Source organism: Equus caballus, chromosome 22 (assembly GCF_041296265.1).
Source record: "Equus caballus isolate H_3958 breed thoroughbred chromosome 22, TB-T2T, whole genome shotgun sequence".
NCBI lineage: Eukaryota > Metazoa > Chordata > Mammalia > Perissodactyla > Equidae > Equus > Equus caballus.
This window is the reverse complement of record NC_091705.1, coordinates 5,642,402-5,657,478: the sequence shown is the minus strand read 5'-3', so window position 1 is coordinate 5,657,478 and position 15,077 is coordinate 5,642,402. Positions and strand designations below refer to the sequence as shown.

At 39.9% G+C, this 15,077-nt stretch overlaps 1 protein-coding gene across 6 annotated transcripts in view; it reads left to right on the top strand.

Moving 5' to 3' along the window:
• The window catches only part of CFAP61 (cilia and flagella associated protein 61), a 294,815-nt gene that overhangs the window by 194,965 nt on the left and 84,773 nt on the right, over positions 1-15,077 (top strand). For all 6 annotated transcript variants that reach the window (XR_011430676.1, XM_001489672.6, XM_023626019.2 and 3 more), the window contains one exon: positions 7,710-7,884. Coding sequence is in view for 5 of the 6 variants with exons in the window: in XM_001489672.6 (XP_001489722.2) it covers positions 7,710-7,884 (175 nt within the window). In the remaining variant the exon portion in view is untranslated. The remainder of the gene's footprint in view (positions 1-7,709; positions 7,885-15,077) is intronic.

Genomic DNA, 15,077 nt, shown 5'->3' with positions numbered 1-15,077 from the left:
AGATACAAAGGATTATAAGAGAATACTATGAAAAGCTATCCGCCAACAAATTGGATAACCTAGAAGAAATGGATAAATTCTTAGAGTCATACAACCTCCTGAAACTGAATCAAGAAGAAATAAAGAATCTGAATGGACCAATCACAAGTAAAGAGATGGAAACAGTAATCAAAAACCACCCAAAAAACAAAAACCGAGGACCAGACACCTTTTCTGGAGAGTTCCACCAAATATTCAAAAAAGATTTAAGGCCTATGCTTCTTAAACTCTTCCCCAAAATTGAAGAGGACAGGATGCTTCCTACCTCATTTTATGAAGCCAACATTATCCTGATACCAAAACCAGACAAGGACAACACAAAAAAGGAAAATTACAGGCCAATATCACTGATGAACATAGATGCAAAAATCCTCAACAAAATATTAGCAAATTCAATACAATAATCCATTAAAAGGATCATACACCAGGATCAAGTGGGATTTATTCCAGGGAAGCATGGATGGTTCAACATCTGCAAGTCAATCGATGTGGTATACCACACTAACAAAATGAAGAATAAAAATCACATGATCATCACAATAGACACAGAGAAAGCATTTGACAAGATTCAGCATATATTTATGAAACAACTCTCAGTAAAAAGGATATAGAAGGAAAGTACCTCAACAAAATAAAAGCCATATATGACAAACTCACAGCCAACATCATCTTCAATGATGAAAAACTGAAAGCTATTCCTCTAAGGAACAAGACAAGGATGCCCACTCTTGCCACTCTTATTCAACATAGTATTGGAAGTCCTAACCAGAGCAATGAGGCAAGAAAAAGAAATAAAAGGGATACAAATTGGAAAGGAAGAAGTAAAAGTGTCACTATTTGCAGATGACATGATTCTATATATAGAAAACCCTAAAGAACCCACCAAAACCTATTACAAATAATTAATGATTACAGTAAAGCTGCAGGGTACAAAATCAACGTGCAAACATCAATTTCATTTATATATACTAACAATGAATTAGCAGAAAGAGAAATCAAGAATACAATCCCATTTATAATTGCAACAAAAAAAATAAAATACCTAGGAATAAACTTAACCAAGGAAGTGAGAGACATTTACACTGAAAACTATAAAGCATTATTGAAAGAAATTCAAAGAAGACATAAAGAAATGGAAAGACAGTCTGTGCTCATGGATTGGAAGAATGAATATAGTTAAAATGTCCATACTACCTAAATCAATCTACAGATTCAATGTAATCCCAATCAGATTCCCAATGACATTTGTTATGGAAATAGAACAAAGAATCCTAAAATTTTATATGGAACAAGAAAAGACCCTGAATAGACAAAGGAGGCCTGAGAAAAAGAACAAAGTTGGAGATATCACACTCCCTGAATTCAAAATGTACTACAAATCTATAGTAGTCAAAATAGCATGATACTGGCAGAAAAACAGACACACAGATCAATGGAACAGAATCGAGGGCCCAGAAATAAACTCACATCTATGGACAGCTAATTTTTGACAAAAGAGCCAAGAACACACAATGGAAAAATGAAAGTCTCTTCAATAAATGGTGTTGGGAAAACTGGACAGCCACAAGCCAAGGAATGAAAGTAGGCTATTATCTTACACCACACACACAAATTAACTCAAAATGGATTAAAGACTTGAATGTAAGACCTGAAACCATAAAACTCTTAGAAGAAAACAGGCAGTACGCTCTTCCACATCAGTCTTTGCAGTATCTTTTTGAATACCATGTCTCCTCAGGCAAGGGAAACAAAAGAAAAAATAAATGGGACTACGTCAGACTAAAAAACTTCTGTATGGCAAAGGAAACCATCAACAAAATGAAAAGACAACCCACCAACTGGGAGAAACTATTTGCAAATCATATGTCCAGTAAAGAGTTAATTTCCAAAATATATAAAGAACTGATACAACTCAACAACAAAAAATGAACAACCCAATTAAAAAATGGGCAGAGGATATGAACAGACATTTTTCCAAGATTTAGAGATGAAAATCTGTACATGAAAGGGCACATGAAAAGAAGTTCAACATCACTAACTATTAGGGAAATGCAAATCAAAACTACAATGAGATAGCACCTCACACGGATCAGGGTGGCTATTAAAAAGACAAGAAATAACAAGTGTTGGAGAGGATGTGGAGAAAAGGGAGCCCTCATACACTGCTGGTGGGAATTTAAATTGGTACAGCTACTAGGGAAAACAGTATGGAGATTTCTGAAAAAACTAAAAATAGAAATGCCATATCATCCAGCTATTCCACTTCTGGGTATTTATCCAAAGAACATGAAAACACTAATCTGACAAGATATATGCACCCCTATATTCATTGCAGCATTATTCATAATAGCCAAGACTTGGAAGCAAAGCCAGTGCCTATCAACGGATGAATTGATAAAGACGATGTGGTACATATATACAGTGGAATACTACTCAACCATAAAAAAGACAAAATCATTCCAATTGCAACAACCTAGATGGACCTCCAGGGTATTATGCTAAGTGAAATAACTCAGAGAAAGACAAATACCATATGACTTCACTCATCTGTGAAAGATAAACAAACAAACACATAGATATAGAGGACAGATTAGTGGTTGCCAGAGGGCAAAGAGGTAAAGGGTACAGATATAGGGTGATGGATGGAAACTGGAGTTTTGGTGGTGAACACGATGCAGTCTATACAGAAGTCAAAATATAATGACGTACACCTGAAATTTATACAGTGTTATAAACCATTGTGACCTCAATTTAGAAAAACAGAAAAGGAAAAAAAATTACCTCTCCAGCATTAAATGGCATAAAAAAATAAAACTAGCCACACAGCATTTTGAAGAAAAGGTGGCAATTCAATAATTATATGCCAAGCTAAGTCTCTCCTATTTAAGGACAACAAAAAGCCATTCTTTATGAGCAAGGCCTCAGAAAAATGATCTTCCCTGTTCTTTAACATGTACTCTGAATAACTGAGACAGAGAAGAAAAAGACAAATGGCAAGCACCACAAACAATATAAAAAGTAATCTTAATGATTTTTGTAAATCTGAGAATAGATGCAAAATAGGCTATAATGAATCTAATCTAAAGTAATCGAATTGAGACCAAGTTGTTGGAAACAGGGAGCAAGGCGACCAGGGGGGAACAGCAAGGTCTTCGAGGGGGACACCCAAGTACGATGCTTCGGTCTTGACTCTTAAATTTCGAGGAAATAAGGTCAAGAATGCTTTTGAACAGCATAACTAAATTGGCCTTCCAAACACCAGAGAAGCTAAAACAGAAGAAAACATCATTCATGTAATCAAAGGGAAGAAAACGAAGGAAACAGCCACAATACTTCCATGTGAAAGTGTAAACTGGAATGGTATAAGGAAAAACTACGACACTTTTAACAGTGAATGTCATGATTTTAAACTGTCCTGTTGTAAGCCCAAGGCTCCGTTTTTACACAGAATTCAAAACACAAGAGAAATACCGTAACAAAATGATACCTAAAGTTTAAAATGAAGAGAGAGTTAAAAGTGCCCCAGCAAAAGGTGTCAAGCAAGTTCAAAGAGCTATTGGAAGCGGCAGCAATATTAGTATCCAGCAAAGCAGAACTAATTGGAGACAGGAAAGCATTAGTACTGACAAGGAGTAAAATTTGTGACAACAACGTAGAGGTCATGAGCTCGTTATGTGCTGAACGTGGTTAGGTCAAAGAATGTGTCACAAGAACAGAAGTACACCTGGAATATTGCGTTCATTTTTTGGAGTCACATTTAAGAAGGAAAAGAACGAGCTGAAGCACATCCAGAGGCTCAGAGTCACTCCAGATGTTTAGCCCGAGCAGTGACGGTTCAGGATGGTTGTCCTCAAATACTTGAAGGGTTTCTGTATAAAAAACGAATTAAACTTGTGCATGATGGCCTGGGGAAGCAGATCTCAGACAGACCACCGTAAGCGATGGGAATACAGTGCTTACTCATCCTGAGAAACAACTTCCTACGTCTCCTCCTAAAGGGAATGTCCAGCCCCAGGAGACAGTGAGCCTGCACCACGGGGACCTCGGGAGCGGTAGGAACACCTGACAGAGGTTGAGGGATTGCCCTGTGCCACACGTCTGTTAAGTGATTAATCCTTGCAGTAACTCTGAGGTCTGTGCCACTTTCATCCCCATTTTATAGTTGAGGGAACCAAGGCACAGTGAAGCTGAGGTAATTTGTCCAAAGTCAGACAATGACCTAGTGACAGGTGGGATTTGAACCCAAGCAGTCTGCTCTGAGCACGAGTTCTTCACCAATGTCTCTCTCTCTCCTCTCGCCCTTCCTCCTTCCCTCCCTCACACTCTCATGTGGTCCAGGGACTACACTTGATGGCTTTTAAAAGTCTTTACAACACAGAAATTCTAGAACTTACTGTTTATAGCTAGAGTCAAATAAACAGGTGCCCCCCCCCCCCCCCCCCCAAAAAAGACGTTTCTTTCTCTCATTAAAAATATCTGGAGAAAAGCAACTCAGGTCTGGTAAGGTGGATCCCTGGTGTCATCAAGAACCCAGGACCTTCTATCTTTTATTCTTCCATCTTTAATATGTGGCTTCCATCCTCAGCATCTTGAGGTGGCTGCTGTGGCTCCAGCCATTCCATTTGCAACAAGGAGAAAGGACTAGAGTTTTCACGTTACACCACCCAAGGACTCCAGCTTATATCTCTTGACCACCTCTTAGGTCATGAGTTGGGAAATGTTGTTTTTCAGCCGGGCATTTTTCCCAGGAGTCTGTTCCTAAGAAAGAAAGGGAGACAGGATATTGGGTAGGCTGCCAGCAGTCCCTACCAAGGTAAGTTATTAACTTGCTGAGGAGAGTAGGGTGACCAAGGAGCTCCCAGCAGCCAGTGATGCTAGCACCATTCAATCCTGAATCATCTGGCGGAATGCCTGAAAATTTGTCTGCTACCCTCCAATCACAAGTTAGTAGCAGTTTAATTAGTGGCAGAGGGCTCTCTAGTTTGGATAGCCCGCATTGATGATGCGTCTTCATTAAATATACCCATGTCCTCCTATTAAACTTTATTCCCTCTCTTACTTTGGTGACGTAATAGGATTATTTCCATAGATCCTTTTTGATTTACTGAGTTCCACTAAACTCTAGGTGGACAAATTCATTGGCCTTGGGATTTAAAATCTTAGCTTCAATTTTGCCTATTCTGTGAAAATGCTGTTGTGTGAATATGAAAAGTACATTATCCCATTAAATTTCCTTTAATTTCACTAATTCTTTATAGTTTAGAAGTGTGCAGAAACAACCCCACACATTTAAGTACACACAGGAATTATATGGGTTATTAGAATGCAATTATGTTTCAGGATTGAGTAAGCTAATTTTCATTTTGGACCTTGTGTTTTTTCCCCCTTCTCTTCCTTGTTTTTTTAATCTAAATTCCCACTGTTTGGAATGATACCTCATTGAAAGTTTTATAAGTTGAATAGCTCTCAATTTTTTCTTCAGCCGTGCAGCTTTCTGCCAAGGTCTTTTCCTGATTCGTTAAAGCATGACCTGCTAAACTGGTATAATGTTACTCCAATTTTATTTTCTTTCACTACAATGCTCGTTGTACTTCCGGTGAGGTTTCAAACCTCCAAAGCACAGTATTCAATATTGTGCACTTTAAACCATTCCCCAGAGCGCTCAGTGGACTGCTTACGCTAACTGTGGAGATAAAAAAACCAACATTTGAGTGTATATAAACAAATTATATTGCTAATAAGAAAATTTTACCTCCACAATGTTAGTTGCAGTAAATGACCACTGCTTGTGGAGTTGGTCCTTTTTACTAAATATAATTTTACTGCAGCCTCTTCATGGAGAAAGCACATGTAGCTTTAAAAATTGATTGTTTTTTTTAATTATTATTTAATCCAGTTTGAAATTGAATTAAATACAGCACGGTAATGCACCAAGGCTGTACCATTTCTATTGAGGAAGGATAGAACCAAAAAGTTTCCTAAATGTCACGTGGGGTTTCGTGAAGCCCCATTTGTGTAAGCACCAGCCAGCATTCACATCTACCCAGTAAAACGAGGCATTTTCTGTGTTTGTCAAGGGAGACTTTCTCTGCACTCATTTTAGTTTCTACTGAAAGTGAACGTTTTGCCCGTGATCGCTGTGGAACAATCCCTGACTTACAGCCCATAGGCTCATACCGTGAGGATGCAGGACGACTGGTGTGGGCCTTCCAACAGGGGCCTCAAGGTGCTTTTACGTCTTGCCGCCAGTGCTGGCCTCATTATCTTCTACGTCATCTCCACCTGGCCACTGAATGAAAATTGGAGGGGCATAGTGGTGGCCCACCGGGCAAACTTGCACCACTGTGCTGTTCCTTGATTTTCACAATGTCATTTGTTTGATTCTAATTTGAACCAGAATAATGGAAAAATCAAGGGTCCACATAATAAAAGCAAGTATCTGGCATTTCTTGAGACTTCAGATCTGGCAACTCTGAACCCATGCTATAACCTGGCAACAACTGGATGGAGTTGAGTCATGGCTGAACTCTCTGGCTGGGCATGGGCCCTCCAATTTGCCATTGTATCCTTGACACCAAGGACGAGTGTCAGCCATCATCCTTTATTGCGTTTTCACTGTTGCTTTCCCTGTAGTAAAGGAAAGTGTCTGTTTCTACTCATGTCTGTGTCAAAAGTGAGAGAACAGAAGTTATGCTGGGAGGGCTCTGTGTTGAGAGAAAGCGAGAGAGGGATTGAGACAGAGAAGGAGAGAGATAGAATATTTCTCTGACAAAGTGAGGAATAATACCATAATTTTCATAAGTACATAGTAGTCCACATCCCTCATTTTCTTTTCTGCCTAGCCCCTCTATGCACTTGGATTTTAATCCTTGATATAATTGCTTTCGTGCAGATTGTTTTTGCCAAAAATGGCCACATCAAATCCAGTTCCATGTGCTCTTCCATGGCTTTGCCACTCCTGCATGGAGAGGTGGATTCTAGTTTCCCTCCCCTTGATCCTGGGCAGGCCTCTATGATGACCTCCACGAACAGAATATGATAGAAGAGACATTGCTTGACATTCTAGATTAGAAAAGAACATGGAGCTCTCTGTACTGGGTCCTCTCTCTCAGGAGACTTGCCCTTGGAACCCAGCCACCATCTCATGAGGAAGCCCAAGCCACATGGAGAGGCCACATGTGGTGTGTTGGCCAACAACCCTAGCTAAGATCCCAGCCCACAGCCAGCATCAATTGCTAGATATATAATGACAATTGTTGTCATTTTTTAATACCAAGCATGTTTTCTGGGGGAAAGAAAAAAATTGAGATGGTTTATCTCCAGATGAATAGAACCCCCAGAAATCGAGTCCTCCCCGGCCTTTAAGTGCTCCTAGCTGAGGCCTCTAACATTACACTCAGAGATAAGCTGTCCTCACCTTGCCCTTGTCTGAATTACGGACCTACAGAATCTGTGTGCCTAATAAACAGTTGTCTTGCACCACTGAGTTTTGGAATAATTTGTTATGCAGCAGTAGATAACCAGAGCAACTCCGGAGAATTGTCTCCAAGTGGTCGTTCGCCGATTTGATTCTTTTCAATTAAAACCTGATTGTGTCTGAGGACATAAAAAAACATGTCTATACTGGAAATTTGCCATGTTAATTTAATTAATTTATTTACATACTGCAGGTCCCTTGCCCTACAGGGGCCGATATTAGTCAACACCTGACAAACAGAGAAGTTCCAAACAGCAGCCAACGGCGGTACACCGGGAAAGTTCCCTGCAATCATTTCACTCTCAACGATGAGGAAGATTGCTTCAAGGCCCTGACTTGGATAAGGAACAACTCCATCACCACAGAAGGTAAGGATGTTGGTAACTGCGCATCTTTTCAGAATAGCGTTTTATTTTTATAATGAGTCTCATTCTTCATCTAGTTCCAGTATATAATTAGTGCCTAATTAATTCCAAGCAAATCATTCATCTGTCATGCTTTGTTTTCCAGATTAATTTACAACTTGTTGTCATTTTTGGATACCCAGCATGTTTGCTGGGGGAAGAAAAAGGCTTGAGATAGTTTAATTATCTATAATTATTTTATTACACAAAATGAATATCCGAAGAGCAAAGCATGGCTAAAATCATTAACTAATTAAAGAATAATTTAATAAGCAAACATGTTTAGCAATTATATGGAAAATATGTCTCCTTTTGTGAAGCTGAAAAGACCTAGGAAGAAAAAGAAAGGTCTGCATTGGAAGGGCTCTTTTCTTCTTTTCAAAGTCCATCGTTCTCCTTCTTGGTGTTGCCTGCACAATCCTTCCCACAAACGCACATATTCGAGTTGTGTACCACTTTGTGAATCAAAATGACAGAGTGAACTATTTGTACAAATGCTTCTGCCACTCAAAAGTGTTTTCTCAAGCATCTTCCTCTCTGTTGCTTGGATTAAAGTAAACTTGTTTGACTAGTAAAACAACCAGAATAGGGCCTGGCTACCTATTTGTTGTTAATGGAAAGCCGGCAGTCAGGTTTTAGAGATGACTGAGTGCAGCTCCTTCGTTTGACATAAAGCTCTTGGTTGGGTTTTACAACCGCACATGGTGAGCTGGGATTCTAACTCAGACCTTCATTCAGTCCAGGGAGGTAAAAAGCACTAAGTGCCTAGAGTGTGGGAATAAATAAATCTATTTAATGTATTTATTTAATATAATTTAATTACAGATTTATGTATTAATTAACTTTTTATCAAGTTACTACAGTTACTTCATTACAAATAAAAAATGGGTATCAAGTGGCATTCCATACATTGCTGGATTCAATTTGTTAATATTTTATAGGCTATTTGCATCTAAATTCATAAGTGAGATTGGCCTGTAGTTTTCTCTTTTATGCTTTACTTGCCAATTTTTGGAATCAAGGGTATGCTAGTCTTACAAAGTATTTTTGGGAAGCTTTCCATGTTTTTCTGGGGTCTGAAATACTTTTGTGTAACCTAAAAGTTGGACAGAAATCACCCATAAAACCAATTGGGCATGGGACCTTTGGGCAGAAGTGGGTTATATAGATATGTACCAGGGACCCAGATTTAAAACTGGTCAAGATATTTTCATATTTGCCTCAGAACTTGTTATTATTTTCAGTTTTGCCTCTGTATGTGTTTAAACCTGTTTCAACATTTTAGTCATTCTTTAATCACTGCCCTACGACCTGCATAGACTTAAAGAATTCCCTAATCTGAGGGTCAGCAAACTCTTACTGTAAAAGGCCAGATAGTAAATACTTTAGACTTTGCAGGCCATATGGTCTCTGCCCAACTACTCAGTTCTGCCATTATAGCAAGAAAGCAGTCAAACATAATACATAAATGAATGAGCATGGCTGTGTTCCAATAAAACTTTATTTACAAAAATAGGTTATGAGCCATAGTTTGCAGAATATTGCTTTTATGCATAAAATTTATAACAAATCATTACCATTTCATCAAGTCCAGACCTCAAAATGTAACTTAAACTCCCTAAAAGCACAAAAGCCAATGGTTCAGTACAAAATACACAGTATGTCTTAGGACCATACCCAATCCTGTTTTAATGCAGTGTTTTAACTTCGAACTGTTTGATGTTTTAGGTATTAGGAGTGAGGAGCATTTTGATCAAGAAAAGGGCCTTTGAAGGTGGCAATGCAAGTTCTTAAGGTTGAATGTTTATGGCAGGGATTTAGAAATCCCAAAGCAGGAAGCACTATGCTCTCCTTCAGATGCCTTCTTTTTCATGCTCTTGTTGTCGGATGAGGGAAGAGCATCAGTGCTATTCTGATGACTTGACTAGTTGTCAGATGGTGTTACCCTGGTGCCCACGTAAAGGGAAATGCTTCTGCAAGATTTAAGAATGTCTCCCCTCAGCCACTGCATAAAACCCTGTGAGGGCCTGCTTTTGTCCACTGAACAGCCAGGATAAGAAGTATGTAGAAATTAGTTTCTTGTCTTAAATGTAGGCTATTTTCCCCAGGTCCAGTGCTAATGACACCCCCAGGGCACCTGCCAGGTATGTACTCTTAACAGTCAGATGCTGGGCCTGACTCTGGGAGGCATCTGAGAAACTCAGCCCGGCCAAGTTAATTCAAGTCTGTGTGGTGGTCCTTCTCAAATGGCTTTTCATGTAAGAAAAGTTAGAAAGAAAAATGTTAACCTCCTGCTTAAGCAAGCTCTTTCTTTTTGTAGCTTTTCTATGGTTAGAGTCATAGTAAGATTTGAGTTTAATTAGTCCCACTCCTAAGAATATCTTCCTCACATGGGTTGATGTAGGATTAAATGGGATAAATAACATATTACACGTCTGATACATGACAGTGTCTCATACATAGTAGGAGTTCAATAATATCGGCTGTTGTTAGCATTACTATTACTACCACTGCATGTGATGGAGTTGTTGCTCTGCACTGAAGGTTCCCCAGAGTGTAAGTCTCAGCCCTGCCATGCTGGTGATGGCGCAGCCCAGGACACAGTCTCTACACAGAAGGCGGAGTCTGTGTACACCAGGGGCCAGTCTGGTGGGAGAGAAGTGCTGTGGCCTTGAGGAGAGTCCTGGAGGCCTGAAGGTTGGAGGAGACTTCCCCAAGAAAAGAGGATTGGAGCTCAGCCTTAAAGAAGGGCAGGATAAGCAAATGGAGAGAGAGGTTGGGGGAGTTTGCTTTGTGTCCAAAAGATAATGGCCAACAGCATGGCCTGGGCAGACTCTTGAAGGGCGGCCATGTGAGATGGTGGCAGAGGAGCAAGTGGAGGACCTCAGGGTCCAGCCAGGTCCAGGTTTAGCTGTTTACTTTTTAGGGATTGGGGATAAGCAGCGCACAAAACTTCACTTTAGGAAGGTGAACCTTTCATCTGTAGCATCCACCCAGTAGAAAGAAAGCCTTCTTGTAACAATGGGGTAGAGAAGACTACTGGAGGCAGTTGGAGGTGGGGCAGCCATGCATTCAGGTGAGGGTTGGCACAGCCACTTCCAGCTTATTTCCAAGTCAGTTATGGAATGACGGTGTTTGAAGCTAGAAACTAGAAGTCTGGCACATCATGAAAAACAAGGAGCAGGGCTGCATTCCTGTATCCATTTCCATCCCTCTGCCTGTCAGCCCTTGCTTCCTCTTCATGTCGCCTTAATAACACTAGGAAGAAGGTGGATATTTTTCATGATAGTTAGCTTTGGCTCCCTCAGTGCTAATTTTCCCCTTTCTAAATAGTTCAGGGTGGGATTGGCAGGAGGGAGCTGAGGACAGGGCCCTTCTCAGAAGAGTCTGAGAAAAAATCTTGTGTATCTCATTGGCTGTGATTGGGTCATGTGTCCATCCTGGAATCATGCCCTGAAGCCAGGGAAGCTCCAGGCCTAACTTTGCTGAAGCACAGAGACTTGAGGGGAGGGGCTTATTTGCTGAGGATGGTGGGAGATTGTTCTAGAAGGAAAGGTGGATGCTGGGTAGCAGAAACAATGGATGGTCACTAGGAGGAGGTTGGCTCTCTGAAATCCTGTCGATTGAAACTACACAGATACCACCCCAAAGCATCCGCACTCTCCCCCAGTTGCTGTTTTATCACTCCTCCCTCTGCTTCCAAAGGAGAAACAGTTGTTTCTGTGATGGAATTAGTTCAGTATGAAGGAAGTGGGTTCCTGGGCTCTAGAGTTGGATGGATTTATAGATGTAAATTATCCTAAACTATCAGAACTGCTCCGGTATTGCAGAGAATAGCTGACATCACTGGCTCAAATGCCGCTTTCAACTGCAAACCAAACCTGGAGAGTTCAGCTGGGGTGGGGGTTCAGATAGAAGCCGGCAACCTAGTACATTATACCACTTTATGGCATTAATTGAAACTAATTGAAATTCATCTGCTATTACTTCTGTACTTTCCATGAAAATGAAAAGTAGGATGAAAGTAAAGTAAAAAAAATAAAACTGCCTTAATGGCCCAAAATGGATCAATTATTTTCATCTTTAGCTAAACACAGTTTACTGCCTTATTAAAAGCATGTTTATAGGAAAAGTATAACATTAAAATTCCAGTGCACGAATCACAGAACAAAGCCTTTGTTATGTTATAACTAATATATTCTTCCCTTTTTATCTGGCAGAGCAAAATGGGACAGGTCAGACTCAGGTCATAGAAATCTTATGGCTTTGACTTATAAAAATTAAAAAGAGCATTTTCTGGTCTATTTGTGGACATAATATGTTTTTTCACTGAGTGTTTATTTCGTAATTTATTGAGATTCTATGATATCTATCTAAAATTCTTTCATTATCTAGTTATTTGCTAAAATTAATTATACAGATAAAATGCCAAGTTGAGTGTTTTGGGGGGAATGTGTTGCATATTTATCTGCAATCATAGTGTAGTGTGAGCACTGGTTCTAAACTCAGGCTTGGCAGGTGTGCGTCCTGCTGAACGATCTACTTGCTGTGTGACCTGGAGCTTGTTACTTATCCACCCTGTCCTCAGTTTTTTGAGAACATAATAAAACTTATCTCATGGGCCTGTTCTGAGGATGACTGAGGTCATACATAATCACTCTCTGCCTATTTTGAAGTGGAAAAAGGAAATATAATTCTTCATTAAAATACAATGGAATATGTAAATATCATAGAAATAATTTAAAATACACACATTATAAATTGTCATCTATAATTCTTGTTTTCTCTGGCCTTAAAAATATATTAACTATGAAGAAAAATTCATATTACTATCTGTGTGCATAAATCCTGAATTTGTTTCTTGTACTCTTGAGATGTGATTACATGGCTAGACAACCAGGTCAGGAAATCCTTCCCTTTTGCTGTTTTCAAGTGATCGTTTCTCCCGGGAGAATCCTTCATCTTTGGAGTACTGAGCGTGGTCATGAAAGGGCAGCAAAGCATGTTTTCTAGGCGGTTAGAGCGCTCAGTTCAAAAGAATAAACTGCTGCTTTAGCACCTACTAAAAACAACTTGTTAAAAAAGTTGTTCCATTACTTTTAGGGCAAATCTGTGTCTCAAAAAATTAACACCATATTTTATTTTTTGAACCCAACAGAGACATGAATGTAGCATTTCGTTTCTATAAAGCCATGTTACCTTTAAATATGAGTAAGCTGTCTAGCTTCTGAAACTATTATTTACCTCCTCTATGAACCAGGATGATGAAACTGGCATCTTTTTCCCCCTGATTAAGCTAAAGTGAAGAACCTCTTAAATCTGGGTGCATTATGATAGTTGAAATTATAAGGTGCGTTACGTTTTTTTCGTGGTCACAATCTAAGTTGCTAACGTATTCATATAGACCTTCCAAGAGTTTGTATCAAAAAGCAAAAAGATCACCTTTACGTTTATGCCAACATTTTAAACTGCAAGTCGTGGTGCTTTTTCGGTCTGAGGTGGAGAGCCGACCGCTCGCAGAGGGAGCTATTTGAGTCATCGCCGTCCCCCTCCCCAGCTGAGCTGTCAACACGCAGCCCCTCTCCTCTCAGAAGCGCCCCTGCACATTTCGTCTCAAAGGTGGTTGCAGGCCAACAGGGAGAGGACTGAGCGCTCCTTCTTGCCAGCTCCAGTTTTCGGAGCTTTCACGCGGTCGTCCTCTAATGGTGCCCTCCTTGCACTCCGCTGTCTGTGTCAGATCTGTAATCTTAGTAATGCATAATTTATTCCCTAAAAGGAGCAACAAAGATTGGCCTTCCATGAAAACGGCTATAGTTATATCCATTATCCTTTATTGAAAATTCACCCAGACTGTTCTAATCATCAGTTATCATTTGCCATTTGAAAGTAGGGCAGCCCAGCATTTCACCTCTGTCACCTATCAGATCAAGTGCAAAAACTGGTCATTTCTTGTCTGTTAAATAAGCTGAGCTGCAAAGAAGACAGTGACCAGATCTTTTAGCATGAAACTGATATCCAGGGGAAATCCTCAGCTTTCCCACTCTATTTCTTCCATATATGCGTAGAAACTTCAAAAGAATATATATGATATCCCAATTATGTGAAGGAAGCCCCTGCAGGGTGTCACCTCCTTCTAAATATTTGCAAAGACTCCATGAGTTATAAAGCACCTAAATGGTTGAAATACACTGGCTAAATTAGTCTTTAACTAACTGAAGTTGTCTGACATTAAATGCATGCTGTAAATGAGTGTATGTCATGGGTCCCCATAACCTGGAGCTGCTTCAGCCCCTCTGTACAGCCATTGGGTGTTCTGCTCCCACAAAACCCCATCCACCCTGTGTCATACACTCTAGCAGGGACACAACTATCAGACCCAACGTCTCCCTCCCTTTTCACTGTTGTTATTCATGGCTCAGTTCATCTACCCCCTCACCTCACCGTGAAACTACTCTCTTTCACCTACTTTTAAACTCTTTCTTCCTTCTAATTCTTACTCAGCGATTGAAGAAAATCTATTTCTCTGAGGCTCTCTCTGTTCTTCTATCTCTCTGCCCTTTCTTTCTCTCTCCATTTCCTTTCTTCCCCATCTTTCCTCCTTGATTCAACCAAAAATTGACCGAATTGTCGCAACATGATAGTTATAGAGCAGGTAACCTCTGTATGAAATATTCTCATTTCCCTGTGTTCAAGTGCCAACCAATATGGCGGGAGTACTATTTTATACTGTTGTGTTGTAGGCGCACACAATTTTGGTTACATTTAGGATTATGTAGCATTTTGTGAGCTAAACTGGAAACCTAATGACCAGATCTAACATTGTTAGGGAGAACATGTTTCTATCTTTCAAATCTCAGGTATACAACACATCCTGGATATTTCTTGTAGTGCCAACTTAATAGTGAATACCAAGTAGAAATATGTAGTAGGAAAATCTAGCCACAGCAAGGTTGTTCTGTGATAAATATTTAGAGGGCACAAAAGTAACACCCAGTTAGCATAGGATCAGCAATCTGATAAACCTCAAACATTCATTCATGCATCTAATCAGGAAACATTTTGTCACATCCATTGTAGGCCAGGCACTGTACAAGTCTCCAAGGATAACATGCTGGGCAGGGTAAACTCGAAGTATCTCACTGGTAAGCCTAGGTGTG